Raw genomic sequence first — 17,870 nt, 5'->3', positions numbered from 1 at the left:
AAGCATGCCGACCCATCAAGCTTATCAAGAATGTCATCTATGTGTGGAATCGGAAAACGATTCTTGATAGTAAGCTTGTTTAATGCCCAGTAGTCAACACACATGCGGCAAGACCCATCCTTATTTTGTATGAGGAGTAGGGGGGAGAAGAATGGCGAGCTTGGTTGAATCAAACCTTTCCATTTAGTTGCTTCATTATCTCCTCTTGTTGCGCACAACTCACACGGTAGGTGGGTCTATTAGGTGAACTTCCTCGAACCAAGTCAATGCAATGATCCTCGGACCTTTGAGACAAAAACCCCCAAGCAAAGTGTCGGCAAAGCAATCTTTAAATTCAGCAAGAAAATTCAGCCTCTCTTGAGAGAGAGTATCCACATGCACATCACTATGCTCAACATAATCATGAACAAAACCCAAGTACGGAGAAAGACTCTTTTTCATTGCTTTATTAATCTGTATGTGGGATACAATGGGAATAGAGTCTCCCTCATTGCTGGCATCAATAACATGCATGCGGCCTTTATGCATAAAAGAAATTATATTTGTCTTGTAATCCTTGCGCGGATCAACACAATGGTGCCATGGTTTGCCAAGCAACACATTGCATCCATTCAATAGTGCAACTGAGAAGCTTTCCTATGATAGGTGTAACTTGCACCTCTTTGCCCACAAAGGTGGCTTTAGCCTTAATTTGGGGTCCTAAGTCCCCTACATCAATGCCCAAAGCAGCGGCCATTTGCACGGGGATGAAGTTATCCATTACACAACCATCAAACACAAAGAGAGCGGGCTCATCCTTGATTTGTCCCCAAGCTTTGCATACCACCCCTTCATTGCCTTCATCACTAGTATTCCCTTGCACATTAGGAATTGCATGCACATTCACTTTAGGGTTCTTGTTGTTTTCATTTTTTTTCCATTGAGGACATTCCCTAAACATATGGTCTTTGCTTGTGGTTTTCATTCTTCTTCCGTTGAGGAGAGGACATTCTCTAAACATATGGTCTTTGCTCCCACATGCAAAGCACTTTCCGTCCTTAACATATTGATCCCTTTGCTCCAGTGTGACTGCAAACTTTTGCCTTTTGGTGGGGTTGTCTTTGGAAGAAATATTTTCATGTTTGGCCTCTTTTGAGACCCATTTAGGTGGCTGTCCACCTTTTTGCAAGTTTTAGACAGCCCTATCTTTTCCCTTGTTACCATGTCCATCCTTATTGGATTGCTAAATCTTTTGTTCTAGTTTCGCGGTGGAAAGAGCAAAGGCTATGAGCTGTTGCAAAGTTTGATTTGGATGAAGTTCCAACCCCCATTGATAGACAAGTTGTAAGCCGGACTCAAACTTTCTTTTCTTCTCTTGATCACTAATATGCATAAAAGGTGATACCTCCAAGAGAATCTTTTAAAACTTTGACACATGCTTGTACCAATTCATCCTCCTTTTGATCAATGCTCTCCCACTTTTTACAATCTTCTTTACTGCATTAGGAAGCAAGAATTGGGCATAAAACCGCTCCTTAAACTCATCCCAAGTAATGATAGGATCCGGGGAAAGCTTTTCGGAGCCATGCCCGTCAAGAACATGCTCACATGTCTTATCTTGGACATCTCCATGAAGTCTTCACCACTAAAGGCAATGTCAAATTCTGCAATAAAAGCCATTACCTTGCTTGCATCATACTCACCATGATATGTTTCAAACTTAACCGACTTGTCCCCGCCCTTGAATTCCTTGAGCTTCTTGACATAGTGCCCATCATCTTCATGGTTTCTCTTGCTACAGAAGCCTCATATGCAACTGGAGACACGGGGACATGTGCTCTCCGAGTTAGTGGGCTAGGAGACAATGGCTTTCCTGCATGCATAGAAACTTCTTTCCTTGCATCACCATACTCATCAGAGTATTCTTTGGCATGGGTATTATGAGCTAGAGTTGTTATCACGTTGTCGTGACGTGGGCGATGTCGCTGGGAAAGTACGAGACTTCTAGCTGTGAGAGTAGCTTCTGATTCCCACAAGGAAACTCAAACACATAACTCTCCAAGGAGCATAAGACATCTCCATTTTTGATGACATAAACATGTGCCAATTCACCTCATTACATTCCCGAATTCAGCCTAATGATTGCACATAAATTGTGTATCAAGTGCATGTCCCGTTCCAAGCATAGATTTACTGACTCCTTTTTCCAAATCCCTCAAACCAATCACATGTAGGCATAACATAATCTTCAAAAATTTCCCACATACATGTGACCATTTACATTATATACATCAAGTGACACCAATTCCATCATTTCAAGGTGTCTCTTTATCTCCTAAAAACCTGCTTTTAAATTCTAACAGCTCACAAACAAAAGATGACATATGGCATAACTATAACATGCTCATGAGATTTTAGAAAACTCCATGACTTGCATTCCAAAATCCGATCGAGTAGAAAATAAAACCAACTTTCAGGAGCCTTATTGTATTTTTGATACTTTTATTCCACAATTCTCCAAGTCCCAAAATCTTCTCATTCTCCAAAACCTTTAAGGGTATATAAGCTATACGATTTTTCTAAATCGTAGGAAATAGTAAACAAAAATAATAATAAAAAAACCCACTTATCTGAAAGTAACCAAGCGAAATTTTTCTTTGATTTTTCGCTAATCTCTATAGCCGCTTCGCTGCAGACTGCGCAATGAAGAGAACGTGTATAATCTGAAAAGCATCTCTTTAAATAGTACTCAAATCACTCTTTAATTCTAGCTCCTACAAGCTATAAACAGTAGACACTGTTTTGATTTGAAATTCTCTGGTAGATGACGACCCTGCTTCTCCATTTCTGCACATACTGTACTCTGATATGCGCTCCCCCCCCTTTCTCTGGTGTTTTCTTCTTTTTCCCGCAAGGAAATCGGCGCCCATCCCTTTTGCAGCTATTTTTTCAAAATTCCCCTCGTCGCCAATACATTGCGCCACCTTTTATTTAGCTTTTAAATTTGGATATCTCCACGTAGGCCGCCACACAAGGATAGCAACATACGTAGCTGGCGCGAGCTTGATTTGAGTCATCCTCTCTCGATTAGCTTTGGATTGAGAGGAGCTTCAGTGAGCAAGACTGGATGCTCTTTAGGAGCAACTCGAAGCTCATTAAAAAAAAATATATGATCCCAAATCTTTTCCATGTCATCCCAGTTGGTTACGATACCATGCTCATTAGGATATTTCAAGGTCAATATTGCCCACTTAGATTGGACCTCATCACCAACATATCCATCTCTCTATCCCATGCCCACCATAACACCAGTGCGCCGAGAAAGACCCACAATACTAGGAAACACTGCCCTAGGAGCATCATCTCACGCCACACTTATGTACAGAAGCTTCGAGACCTGACTCAGCCTCAGCTCGTCTTATTGAACCTCATTTACAATATGAACATATGTACATGGGCATCATATAATGACTCGTCATAGCACTTAATCCCATGCATCTAGATTTGCATTTGATAGTCTCATATGCATGGTTTCACACCATAGACGTGCCATGGCACGACAACGTGCATTACCTGCATAGTGGGAAAATCTCAGCCCATGTGTAGTTTCCCCACGGGACAATTCTATAGGCAATGTACCATGCTTTGTATGAGATGCATGCCCTACATATGCATGTCCACCTGGCTGTCCACTATCTTTGGCATGCGCATGTCTCTCATCCCTCGTGTCATGTGGTGAAGAAGCACGTCAGAAAGTGCCGATGGTCCCCCCTTCTCTCCCCCTCTTCATAGGCCTCCGCCCTCTCCCCCCTCCTCCTCTCTCCCTCGTCATAGGCCTCCGCCCATGTGCCCATTCTAACACCTGGCTTGCCTTCTCACAACACCGGAATGATCGAAATGGAGAACCGGCACCAGTGGACACTCTCGGGCACAATTTCACACAGCGGTGACATTGATGATGAATTTATGTCACGTAAACTTAAAAGGATTGGTCACGGGCTCCGCCCACATGCGCAAACAAGCACTATGGACACCTAGAACAGCCCTAGAAAGCACAACCAGCCCCCGGAATGGCTTGACCAGCTCAAAAAAGGCTGTCTGGCAGCATGGGCAGATTGGGGCAACACACAGAGGCCGAACACAGCAAAACCAGCCGCCTGACGATGACATTTGCGCCCATACGCCACCCTGATAAAGTAGTCAGAAAGCCGATACAGAGGAATATAGCACGACGTTTTAATGGTGCCGATCACAAATATGTGCTCAGCTTTGCAAATGGATGGGTGTAGCAAACCTCAAAGAGCATAAATGATACAGAGCTAGGCGTGCAAGAAAGTGACGATTTGCTTGCAAACTGGTGAAAATGAGTCATGCATGAGATTCAAATCGAGTTGCCGACACCAACTAATGGCCATAGCCCACTTGGGTGGTCACCCCAGCACCCCTGTTGCAGAGTGCAACTCAGGACCGACTCCCCAGGTTCAGAGAGCAAGTGAAGAGTCTCCACCGGGGCCTACCCTCCCTCCAACGACTACATGAGCACACCCCAGATAGTCCGTGGGTAGAGTCTCAATTGGAGGCAACCCGCACAAAGCTTCGATCGATTGAGGAGAGGAGGGTGGAGTATCGATACCATGCCAGAACCTCCTTTTGGACTCACGTAGGGGGCACGATCACCCGTGAGTTCTTTGAGACAGTAGGTGTTCACAATCGCAGAGATGGGGTACAGAGATTGAGGATACCAGATGGTCCCATCGAGACAAACCCCCCCCAGGTTCAAGCCATAGCCACAGGTCTCCTCAAAAATCTTCTTTCACGAGATTCCCTCACCCCTCAGGTGTAGGCGGCGAGAGAGAGAGAGTCTGGCAGCATACACAGGAGGTGGTGCCCCCCCTAGGTCTCCAGCCCCTTTTGTGCTCCCCCTTCTCTCTGAAGGAGCTTAGTGAGCAAAGAAGCGATCTCCTTCTTTGTCTTTGTGGGGTCACACCTGGGGGTCTCCACCCTCTTTAAACGTGATTTGCTCCGTGCCCTTCCACGAGGCAAGTGTCAAGGCGAGGATGGCTTGCCAGTGTCTCTCTTCTAGCATTGTTGGCATCTCAAGGAAGACGGTTTCATGGCCACCTTCAATACGATCCTCACCTCATGTCACATGCCAGAGAGGGTTTTTCCCAGGTTTGTTTTGCTCGACTCCGAAGGACGGTGGTGACCATTTGAAGATTCGACAGTTCGCACCCTCACCCTCTTAGGAAAGGCTTACAAATTCTCGCCAAAGCCATCAGCCGTCGAGTACAGCCTTATCTCCCCGACCTGATCCATTGAACCCAAACCGGCTTCATCCAGGATAGGAGCATCCTGGATAACATCTTCACCTTTTGGGACGCGACTCCTCTGGCCAGACTTCACCGGGGGACATGGGTGTTCTTCTTCTGGATTTTGAGAAGGTCGATTGGGCTTTTCTCGAGGGCACCATGCTCAGGATAGAATTTCCAGCAGGATGGATTAGAGGCGTCTCCGCTCTATGTTCGGCAGCTCAAAGTCAGGTCCTCATCCAGGGGGGCCTCCGGGGGCCTCTACATCAGTCAGACAGGATGCCACCCCTCTTCCTCTTCATGGAGGCGGCGATGAGTAGATTTCTCTCCACGCAGGAGATAGGACTCCCTGGTCCCCCCCTCACAAGGTGGCCCCCCCTGGACTCCCAGTGTACAATGGATCTTCACAGAGGCGCAATCCCAAGGCTTGACAAGCGTCTTCGAGGACAAATTTGCAGCCAGTTTGATAAGCTTGGGGCTACCTCAAGCCAGCCTTTCAGCAGCTCCAACCGGCCTGGCATGAGGAGAGACTCCGCCAGCCACTGATCTCGAATCCCCTCTCAGGTTGCCCAACAGCCACCCTCTGGGCACACGTGTCCACATAGCCTGGGTCCCCCTCAGCTCTGACCCAACCTAGTCTCTTGGCGAATGGACCAGCTTCAGCCAGCTTCCTGAGGAGGCTCAGGATAGAGACCTTGCGGAGATTAGAGGTAGCGAGCAAAAAATCCTCACCATTGACTCAGCCATCCCCCCCAACTGGCAGACCCCCCCTCCAGAGCTTTCACGTGTCACGACATCCCCTTGGCAGTCCTAGGCGCGGACTAGGCGCGGACAGGGGACCAGCTCTCATTTTCTCAGTCAGATGTCCTGGTCCCCCAACACAGTGGTGGGAATTCATCAGCAGCAATCCAGCATGGCACATCTGGCAGGCACGGTTCAATGAGGCCATTGAGGGCTTGCTTTTTCCCTTCAGCCATCTTCTCGTCCTCACCATTTTACTCGTCCCCACCCTTTTTACCAAGCCTTAGCCTTCTCTCTTTCACTCTCTCTCTTCCTCATAATATTATCCCCTCCTCTCCATCCTCTGGTCTGCTCTCCCTCCCCAGTTTCGATTTGGTGTAGTGTCAGAAGAGGCACTCTTTTCCTCATATGACTGCCTCTAGCTCCCATACCCCTATGAGCCCCAACAATCCCCCTCGGGTGCCCATGTTCTAGTGATCTCCGGATTTCAGACATGACACTGTCTACCTGATCTGGAGACCTGATGACGCTCAACTGAGTTTATAGAAGGATCGACTTGAATGTCTCCTTGAAGGGCAGTTCATTGTCTTCTTCTCCAAGTATCTCCCAGCAGAGAACACCTTTTACTACTATTATAACTTGGCCCTGCATCAGCCGGTATGGATCATTTACAGACCCATACAAAGTGGATTGAGTGTCATTATTCACCTTCCGAATCTTTTATGAAAGCCTGTGGAGCAAGCAACAACTTCGAATCTCTTCCCCTTGCCATGTGCATAGTCAAAACAAGATTGTGCTCTGATAGGTGGAGTAATTGACATGCTGATGATCCAACATCATCTCCTTATTGGCTGTCATACTAGGAAATGTAGAAAGGTGCCATCAAGGCACCACCACAATTTGTGGTCTCCAGCCTTGGGTCCAGTAGCCAAAACAGGGGAGTTCTCATCTAAGTGAGTGCATTTGCAATTTCATTTTGAGAGAAAAACTAAGATAACATTGTGCAACTCACTCAAAATACAGAAAATATTTAAACTTCTAAACATATTGCTGAAATAATGAACAATGTTCAACGTTCTGACGCAACACTTAGCTTGACAATCAACAGGCTCTACTCGTTGCAACTCAACGCTCAAGTCTTCGATAAAAAAATAAGTAAGAACAAATAAATTGCAAGTCATCCAGCTTGTTTTCCCACTTTTACCTGTAAAAAGAACCCCTTGAGCTCATTTGTTGAGCCTCATCTCTTGGCCCAACCATATACTTATGTGAAGGCCCATTTTAAGCACCATTCCAGTCAGTTCCCTTCAAACGAAAATAGTTAGCAGCAAAATGGACATGTTCTCATCACACATGGAAAACTACTTTTGCACTACAGCATCACATAAGAGCAGAGTAACATCTGCCAATGAGATGATAGCTCAAGTGGTAAAGGTGCTTGTCTAGGACCAGGAGGTCTTGGGTTCCAAACCCCAGAAGGTGCTTCCTCGGCGGCATCACCTGCGGGTGGATTAAAAAGCTCCTATGGGCAATGAAAAATGATACCCACGGGAGGATCTTGGCCCTAAGGCCAGTTGGGAAAAAAAAAGGAGCAAAGTAACATCCGTACTCTAAACTAGATTTAAATCTAGATTCAAGTGTGTAACATTAGCTGATGATTTTGGATACAAAATCCACATGAGAAAGCAATTTGACAGAGTTCAACAAATTCTGAGAAGCAACCTGACTTACTTCGACAAAATGTCTTTTGTAAAAAGAAGTTGCAGAGGCCAATCAATGCTATACTCCAAGGCGATAGAATCCCAACCATCATTCATCTTGTTTGCACCATCCCCATAGCTGGCTGACAGACCCGTGCTCCCATCTGCACTAGACCTTCGTCTTAAAATCTCCCCTTGTAAAGATCCACTACCTAAAGAAGGCATTCTGGAAAAAAAGAAACCAATCACTAATCAAAAAGGAACCCCCTACAACTAGAACATCATAGATTAAAATGAAAATTTCACTCATCAAAAAATTTTAAAACTAGATGACCATGTATTGAGAACTCTTTAATACTAGGCTTCCAGAAATGCATACCTGAGTGACACTCTAGAGAAGTATTTGTCATCATCACCAAGGGTCTTTACTGCAGCCTGCATACATTAAACCTTTAGTAAACTCTTTAGCTTGCTTGCAGCAGAACATAAATCTTCATATATTGCATTTTTAAATACAAACATCAAAATGCATGTGGAACCAATAACAATCTTGCAGCTCCACAGATATTTTGAATATCAGTGATTTTAGTGCTTTATGTAATACCTTTTGGTATCAATAGTTATAACCCATTTCAGTGTGAGACCAACATATGTACCTGCTGAAAAGGGACCTTGAGATCAGCTTCAGCAGTGGCTGGACGCGGAGGCAGTCGCATTAAGGATCGGCTCTCCTCCAGGAAACACTGGAGCACCAAATGTCTTTATTAGAGACACTAAATCAATATTTTCTTGCCACCTGTGTTAGAAACTTCCTCAGCTTTTTGAGCACTAGAAAAGCTAAAATATAATTCAGATATTATCTAGAGTGCAAGATAATAGAGAACTTGTCCTTCTACACACATAATTTAAAAACTCAAAAGCTTAAGGCCAAAAACAAACATCACATCATGTACTCTGCATTCAGTAATTGATCAAACTGCCCTAGCTAGATCTCAGCAGGTTTTCAAAAATTGTAATCATCACATAGTTCTGACATGCATTCAAATGAGTTACTATTTTCCATCATCGTGAGATGCTTAGTACAGTTAAATATTGCAGAAATATACATATGTAATAAATCAAGTTGATGACTTTAGTCATCTGAGAAAACAATTTAATTCTTTCAAGGGAAGCAAGGTAAAGTGTATATAAATAGTATAGACACATGCTAGAGAAGGTGTCAAAAGCTTTGGAGGCAGCACGCAATTACTTTCCCTTTTGTAAGGCTCAGGTTTCTACAAGTAAACCAATCAACCTTTTTATCAAATTTTGTCTACCCCCCCAATCTTGCCAAGACATGACACATTCTAAATCTCACTCTTTTTGTTTTGTTGCCTCTCTTCTCTATAGCTAGGACTTACTGCAATTGGTATTAGAGCAACAGCTCAGGGTCTCTACCACTTCTACGAGGGAGGGATCAATATGCCAGGTGCAGTCTTGGAAGCCAATGATCCGAACCACCTCAAGTGGGCTTTCACATCCTCGTCTCTGGCATCTTATGAGAAGTTCAAGCTGCTCACCATCCCCAATTGCAAGAACAATTGGATTGAGGCTGTCTTGTGGTGCAAAGACCTGCAGACTCCAGAGAAATATCACAGGGAGAAAAGACCATCATCCATCAAGAAGGTGGGAGGAAAGCAGGAGGTATCAAACAAAGGTGGAATGGCTGAAGCTATGGTGTTTATGAGCATTGAGGTTACACCCACCATGCAGTCATGCCATTCACTGGCACTGCTTCTACTATGCTTGGAGCTGGGAGAAGAAAAACTTGTGTCCCAAAGACTGAACCAGGCCCACCACCCCTGAATTAAAAGAGCACAAGCTTAGCTGGTGAACGAAAGGAGTGACCCAAATACTCAATGTAGATTTGGGTGAACGAAATCTATGAAGTCTTGCAATAGTCGATCTCAAACAACCACAATGTTCCTTCACAACAAACTTTCATGTCTAACAATGTTATACTCCTCTTTATTTGTCTGCTTCCTCACCCCTTTCTTTAAAAACCACCCATATTCACCACGTATCCTCTTACACGGGAATCATATGTGTGACATCTCTATGATATGCGAAATCAGCCCATACAGTAGCCACAAATTCCACGCCCCACTTCATCCATCCTACCAATGTCACCACAGCCCTATCAAAGCTGCATACTGGCCGGATTCAAGATCGTGAAAATCTTCATGCAGAACACTTCGCACATGGGGTTAACACTCTGTTCCCCATTCTTGCAGAACTCTTTAATAAGACCTTGTGCAAGGCTTACCTTCCTCTTGAACCATCAACACCATCGTCCCCATCCATAGCACAGGTATCATGATGACTCCAAAGCAAGCCTCAGTTCACCGTTTGGAAAAGTGCATCCACCATCAGTGGTGAAGCTCTGAACTCTGTAAGAATGATGGGGTGTGGTACTGATGATTTTCTCCGAATTATGTGGGAGAAGATAATAAGTGGAAGCTCTCAATTTTCCTCCAATCCTCCTCCCCAAGGTCAACTCTTAATGTGTCATCCTCCTCATGGATGGAGAGAGAAATAAACAAAGAAATATTAATGTCTATAGAAGACCCAAAGGGCCTATGAGACCATGAATAGTACAATGATACCATGAGTATACAGTACCATGGAAAAACTAAAAAAGAACTTGAAAGAAAGAAAGAAGTTTTTAATATCTTCAAAAAGACCCAAAGGGTTTGTGAGACCTAACAATAGTACAAAATCTCCATGAAATTACTAATCCAGAGAAAACTAAAAACTAAAAATTTGAGCGTCTAAGAAAGACCCCAAGTCTCTATGAGACTAAGAAAGAGTACATATGATCCATGAATAACTGGATGTCAGAAACGTGAAAAAAGAAACATCTACCAAAGAGAGAGATGTTCAAATTACAATACAGTAACTATGCAGCCAACATCTGAAACAACCAATGTTTGTCAACTTGCCTGGAAAAAATCTCCCTTTGCAAGAAGAAAATAGTCTTTCAACGCCTTCAAGTGGCCAATCAAATCCGCATGCACCACTACCAGCTACAAAACCAAGTTAGATAGATATGCTTCCCCATGAGCAAAATTGCCAACACTCTCAACCATTCTTATGCAACAACATGAAAAGACAATTTTGTGGAAGGATATAAACCCACCTGCCAAAGATGTGTTGCTGCAATCGTCCGTATTGAATCTATAGCAGCTTCAAATGACCTCTTGTGAAAATCTGGCATTTCCTACAGGAGACATAATCAATATGATTAACAACTGTTACAAAAAATATTGCAAGAGAGCTTTACTTATTCAGCTAAGACTGATTTCTCTTTTTTTTAACTATGTTCTATTGCTTCACTGTACAAAGAAAGAAGTCCTCAAAAGCGAGGTAAACTTCTTGAAGAACAGTCACACAAGTTAAAAACACTGACAAAACAAAGCCAACTCACTATCATGAATCTGATCCAGATGGATGCTGTCAAACAAAGACTGACGCAAGCATAAGGGAGGTTCACTGCGAGTTTTCAGTTGAATGTAGCAAAAGCAAGCTTCTGAGAGAAAAGTGGCCCTCAACATGCTCTCTTAAAAAGCATCAAATGAGCTTGTTTGCCTGGGAGCTTTCTAACAATTTCTTGTTTGAAAGAAAACCAGCTGAAGGAAAAACATAAGTTCCACAAGACATCAAAGAATTGTGATAGAGATGCATGCTTCACCCTTTGAATGCAATACTGGTGGTCTAGAGATACATGCTCCACCCTTTGAATGCAATACTGGTGGTCTACCATCTGGCTACATCGAGTACAGTAGACCCCTCTTAGGAGCACTAGAAGCCTGGCCACACAACAGCCCAGTTTGAACACCGTCAGATGAAGCAGAATTTTAACAACTGATAGTGGCCTCTTGACGCCAGATGGTTGGTAGACAGAGGTTAAAGAAGATCTTCCTGACACATTTTGTCATCAGGTTAGCAGACGTTCAATGTCTATCATACTAGTTAGTGGCCACAGACACTCATTTAAACAAGTCAGCGCTGACCAATGGATGACTTACCAAAACCCATCGCAGCTAAAACAGGTCATGAATAAGCTTAATGCTAGCCCATCCATCACTTAGTTTTCTACTTTGACTGGGCATTGCACGTTACCTTCCTTTTAGGATACAGCTTCCTCTCAGCGGTTACAATTCAGCCATCAAAGCTCCTTTCAGATGAGTACAAATTGTGGAACTTACATCTATCTGTTCCATCAGAGGTTCATCAGTAATCTCTGTTATTGTGGAATATGTGCTTTAAGTCTTGTAAATGTGTACATCTCAAGTTGTATTTTGAGTCTTAATACAAGAGTAACCGCATGTGACAGGTATTGAAAGCTGCCATCCAAAAAAAAAACCAAAAAAAAAGAAGGCCTATGGTTTTGAAATGAGAAGTGGCTCTTAATGTTGATTTCCTTTTTTAGGATCAAGAAATGAGAAGTCGGCTCTTAATGTTGATTTCCTATTTTAGGAAGCAAACAAGTTTGGACAGCTGTAAATAGTAAGTACAACATCTAATATTGAAAAAAGCGATCCTTTAGTTTGAAAAGCACTCAAGGAAACATTTAGTAGCAAACTCATTTTACCGCTATATTTTGAAGAAAGTATTTCACTTAGTACTGAGACAAATATAATGAGTTGGTGATCATTGAAAGACTACCACCATCACTGTTAATCCAGAGTCACAACAACACAATGGCTACACTGAACTTCAGAAAAAAAAGGCAAAAAAAAGGGCGCAAACCGATAGGAATGCGTGGAAGGGGGGGTTGGACGAGGGTGGTTGTTGTTGTGATGTATTTCTCAGTTCACCAGCTGGCCACTCTAGGGGGGGTGTGGTGTTGTGATGTATTTCTCAGTTCCCCGGCTGGCCACTCTAAGGGGAGTTACAGCCGTATACTTTAATGTGAATTTCAGGTCAATATCTGAATTCCTATTAGGGCTTACAAATATTGGTTCGTTATTAAAAAACAATTGAGGGGCATAGCCAATCATACAAATATTTGTATTACAATCCTCGGTACTTCTCAAATTTCGCTGAAGCAAATGGCTTTTATGCAAAACATCCCTTTTCTATAAGACTTGAAATTATGCATAGATGTAAATTCTTCATTCAGTGATTCTAGTTGGCTAAGGAAAGATTATCCCTGCCAGAAGAACCACGGTACCAAAAAGTAACCGTGTGGTCATTTATATAACTCCACTCTTGCACTTTCATGACATTTACAGGATGTTACCCTAAACCTAAAAGGATGGCCATTCTTGTGATGGCAACCCACCAGAAAAGCGCCTTCAAATTGTACAGTTGAAGTGCTAAAACAAACTAGCACAGCAATTGCAATATAACAATGTGATTATTTTGCATACCAGAAGATGAGATTTCGGCATCAAGATTCAAAAGGAAAAGGAGTATCACCTTGAGGTCTTGAATCAACAAAGCAATCTTTTCAATTTGAGGCTGGGGAAGAAGCTTCGGCCCTTGGTGATCTAACAGTTCCGAGAAAGAACCCTTTGCATGAAAAAAGGGAGTCAGCACTTCCTCAGGCATTGTTTCATGCTTCATATCCTGCTGTTCATATCCTATCCAATGGCTTTTGAAAGATTTGCTCGGATTACGTAAGATTCTCACAGCCTTTCCAACAAATAAGATGGACTCTGCTACCTGCATTGGAATATATTGTGGCAGCATATCCTACAAGTAAAGATAACAAAACGTAGTAAGGTTCCTGTCAATACTTGGAATAAAATCATGGCTCTACTACATAACAAGAATAAGAGTTGTGAAAAGCTTTGAAGTGATAAATCCACTGTTCTATGCAATGTGGCTTCTAATTTGTCTAATCAGGAAAATAAAAAACAAACTTTAACCACAACAGATCAATTACAATTATGATCCTTGAGCGCGAGCCAATGTCTATGCTTCTGTTCTTAGACCACCTCAATTTTCTGAAGATGGACAGGGAAAGAGCTGTCTAAATATATGGCGCAGTCTTAAAGAAATTCTCCTTCAGCCAAATTCTAGTATATCCAAGGTTCTGCTTCGTCAAGATTTCTCAAACCCTGGTGCTTGGTGACCTTATGAGGAGACGTAAAACCCTCTTTGGATCTATTTATGGCAGAGAGATGAGGCTTATACTCACCCAGCCGAAATTCAGGACAATGATTGACAGGGTCTAGGACTTCAGAAGCTGAGTATTGCAACTTAAAGAGCAGTTGTTTTTCTCTGAGAAAGCAGCCAAAACAAGGATCCACAACGCCTCCAATTAGGGTCCTTTTACTTTCAATGATAATGCCTGCAGGGTCCTAGTCAAAGCCTAAGCAATCCGTTCAAGTTGATTCTTGCACCTGTATGAGAGACAGGTTAAGTGCCTTCATAAGAGACAAGAATATCACACAATATTCTCAGCATCCACCAGGCCATTTGACAGGTGTCCCACAATAATACTAGCTTGTAGTTACCCTCATCAAAGCCTATAGGAGGCTTGATTGGGATTACCTAAAACCATTTTCAGCATCAATAGCCAGCCTTAGCCTTAACCACAGGCATCACACAGCAATGTCTAGGCTCATAGCCCCTTATCTTCTTTGCTCGCTAAAGAGGGGTCATGTAGCCTTATTAGAGGAGCCATAATGCAAGACCACCTCCAAGGTTGCAAGATGCCATTTAAGAGACATGGTGAGAGCCTTATTGAGTGTGAGGGTGGCACACTTGGCCGAAACATGAATAAATCACACTTCCACCTAAGCTTAGAGGTTACAAACATTGGCATTCCTGTTGAAATGTGATGTTCGTGCAAGAACAAGAGATCGACTGAGCCTCCTACACAGGCTCTCTGAAGTTCCCGAAGAAGGACCCCTCTTCGGCCATGGAAGCAAGGTCCCCCCATCCCATGAATAATCCAAGAGATGATCCACATACCTAGGGATGGGAGCAGTGAGACCTGCTCAAGACACCCTCTCCATGGAGGGTCTTAGGGGTCGGTTGGAGGGCAAATAATCACAATCAATCCAGGGCTGGATGCGGGCCAGCCGATCTCTGATCCTGCCCTCCATGAAGCTCCACTCCACTTCGGCCCTCCGGTATGCCTGCTCTTTAAGGAGTTTACTTGCTTTTGGTTTTTTCCTAAAAAGCTAAGGTGCTTTTCAGTTTTAATTTAAAAAAACCCATCACGCATACCACAGTGCTCTTCATCCCCTTTGACACACGACTACATGCAATCCTTGACACCAACAAAAAAAAACTTGTACAACTTCAGTAGAGCAATTCACTCTAATAGATAGAGGAAATGATGAGTGGGATGCTTGGGAACTTCGACATCTATGACGCCTAGGCACACATACATCTTCAGCCTCTGCATTAGGGTTGCTCTAATACCAACTATAGAGTCCTTCCCAAAATCTACGCTAAATACAGCTGAAACACAAGGTTAGTCCTAAACCAAATTATGGAGTAGCAGGCTAGCTCACCTCCCAACCGCGACCAGCATCCATCGATCTTCCTCGAGCCATGGCTAGGGCTTCCTGCACAATCCCATAGGCCCGTGTCTAACTCCGGCATCCCATACCACCGAAGCTTGCCTGTACGCCTTCAACATGTCAACTATGTACTTGCCAAGTGGGTGGCATGAGCATGTCTGCTCTCCTGGTCCAGACCAGATCGTCAATGATGCATCCTCACAAATGAGTCTCATAGTAACCCAATCTCTTACTCATATAGTGATAACTACGCCATAAATAGCTAAATTGCTATAAGAGACCATAAACCTTGTTGTATCAATTAAGGAACCCTAGCCAAGTATCTACCTGCTAATCCCTAATCTTGGGGCCGTTCAACCCCGCTGGATTAGGTCCCTGATCCATATATAAGTGTCCAAGTACATAACAGCTAAGGGGGATCAGAAGCCACGGGCCCACCACTCCATCGGGGCCAAGCAGGCAACATGCGCTTTCCCTGCAGTGGTAAGCACCTGTCAAGATAAAGAAGTCCACGTCACCTTGTCGAAAAAGAAGCCCAAGTGTGGTAACGGTACTCTATCCTCTGCTCCTTGATGGCTGCGAGGGCTGTGTGGGTGGCCTCCTAGACTCCTCTCTGCTCACGAAAAGATTCCAGTCACTCCTGGCATTCGGAGAAAGGGGATGCTTAATTCAGCATCTAAGAGACACCACATGTGATCCAATATGTGCCTGTAGCATTTATCATGCCGAACCTTTTTTGCATACTTTTTGCTGTGTGGGCTCCACATTTCAGGCTTTACACCCTTGGGTGTTACACCCATTCCGCAAATGCGGGAAGATCTTGCCTGGACACAGCCATACTTTCTGGTCCATTGCCTTCAGCCCTAGGGGGAACCAGGGAGGGGTTTGCATCTCGGTCAGTGAGCAGTTGCTGCCATCAGTACTGGATTAGGGTAGCATTGTGCAAGGAAGGGTGTCTGGATTTTAGTAAGAATTGGGGAAGACCATGTGGGCCTCCTCAACATTTATGCCCTCAACAAGGTGGTGGGGCAGACTGAGTTCTGGACCCAAGTGCGACAGGCACTCTTCCAGAGGAAGATTATTGGTGCTCGCGTGGAGACTTAAACATGCTGGAGGACCCAGAGGACAGAATGGAAGGAGGCTTCGAAACTATCACAAGGAGAGAGTACATGACCTGGGAGGAGATGGTCCTCTCCCTGAGGGGCCAGGATCCATGGCACATACCAGAGTTTGGCGGTACGACGCTTCTCCAGATCTGACCAGAGGATTCAGGGTCCCAACCTCCCGCACATTGACATATTTTACGTGGATGACTGTGTGTGCAGCACAGGTGGTTTGATCTGTATTCTAGCAAGCACCACGTTATCAGACCACTGGCCATTTGTCCTGTTTCTGGAGGACACATAGAGACGAGAGCATCAGCAGAGCATTCGTCAGAGCACTCGACTATGGGTTGCAGGAGATCAGCACACTTCTACAGGGTGCAACACAAGACAAACTCATCATGTTCAGAGAGCAAGAGAGGAGTCTCCACAAGGGGCCTAGCCTCCCTCGTGCAGATGATGCGATAGCTCAACTGCCTGATCCTGAATGGTAGCAGCCACCGACTCTGGATCCCACTATCTCCGGGGCTGCGCTCAAGGGGAAAGAGAAGTTCATCGCGCCATTCTCTGGCATAGAGGGTCTGGAGTGGTGGAAGACCACACATACCCGAATAGGGGCTACGGTCGCCTTGAACCTGTCTGCCCCTTCCGTCGGAACACACCGGAAGAAACTATAATCCACAGGCTGCCCCAGGATCCTCGGGGTCCCACCTGAAGACCCAGGTGGGAGAGCCCTCACTGGTGAGGCCGCAATGGTCATCTCCACCGACTCCGAGAAGCAATGAATCAGGCGGCGAACAATACTCGCCGGCTGTCTCCTCCCCGGATCAAGGGATGCAGGAGGCTGACGGGAATGCTCTGGAGAAGGGGGGGTGGGGGGTGGCTGCGGAGGAAGAGGAAGGGGCAAATGGAGCGACTACGGGTAGAGTCGGAGGTGAGGGTGGGAAGGAGGCAAGGGGGAGTGGGAAGGTGGAGAAGCTGGAGAGGGATGCTGCGGAGAGGTATCCATCAGAGAGGAGGGCTGCTACGGAAGGCTCCACGAAGCGAGGGTGAGGTCAACCTGCCCCACTGAGCACTAAGGGCAAGAGGAGAAGTCACGACGAGGAATTGGCGGCCACATCGGGGCCACGGGGGGGAGTTCCTCTCCGTGACTGGAGGAGGCCCGCTGTCTACGTGCAGGTGCTGTGATAAGTGCTCGAAATAGTTCTCTGACAGAACCGAATCCTCCTGCATGCTGCCAGCATGCGCACGGCGGCAGCGCTCAGCTCTAGTGCTAGACCGGTGACCGAGGTAGGGGCCAACCATCTGCCACTCTCCAGCTAATGGGTCATCCATGGTTGGAACCCGGTGCTCCACGGCCTGGGAACCCGCTCCTCCCTCGGCCCCTTGATCAGGATCTTAGCAGAAAGTAGGAGGGGAAACCACCGGGGGCGGTCGCCTAGACTGATGTCGCGGGCAAACTCTGGCCAGATGACCCATCTGTCTGCAAATGAAGCATTGGACTGGAAGGCCGAA

The 17,870-nt window shown here is 45.0% G+C and overlaps 1 protein-coding gene across 3 annotated transcripts in view; it reads right to left on the bottom strand.

Annotated features, from left to right (window-relative positions):
- The window catches only part of GCP4 (GAMMA-TUBULIN COMPLEX PROTEIN 4), a 155,837-nt gene that overhangs the window by 25,365 nt on the left and 112,602 nt on the right, over positions 1-17,870 (bottom strand). For 2 of the 3 annotated variants that reach the window (XM_086789781.1, XM_086789782.1), the window contains 6 exons: positions 13,193-13,468; positions 10,908-10,988; positions 10,711-10,794; positions 8,386-8,472; positions 8,109-8,164; positions 7,761-7,955 (listed from right to left, as the gene is read on the bottom strand). In XM_086789781.1, coding sequence (XP_086645907.1) covers positions 7,761-7,955; positions 8,109-8,164; positions 8,386-8,472; positions 10,711-10,794; positions 10,908-10,988; positions 13,193-13,468 — 779 coding nt within the window. The remainder of the gene's footprint in view (positions 1-7,760; positions 7,956-8,108; positions 8,165-8,385; positions 8,473-10,710; positions 10,795-10,907; positions 10,989-13,192; positions 13,469-17,870) is intronic. The other variant, XM_086789783.1, reaches the window with a different exon arrangement.

The sequence above is a fragment of the Cibotium barometz genome, chromosome 54, assembly GCF_041138505.1.
Source record: "Cibotium barometz isolate CiBa-2024 chromosome 54, ASM4113850v1, whole genome shotgun sequence".
Lineage (NCBI taxonomy): Eukaryota > Viridiplantae > Streptophyta > Polypodiopsida > Cyatheales > Cibotiaceae > Cibotium > Cibotium barometz.
Note: the sequence above shows the minus strand (reverse complement) of the source record. Positions and strands in the feature narration are given on the sequence as shown.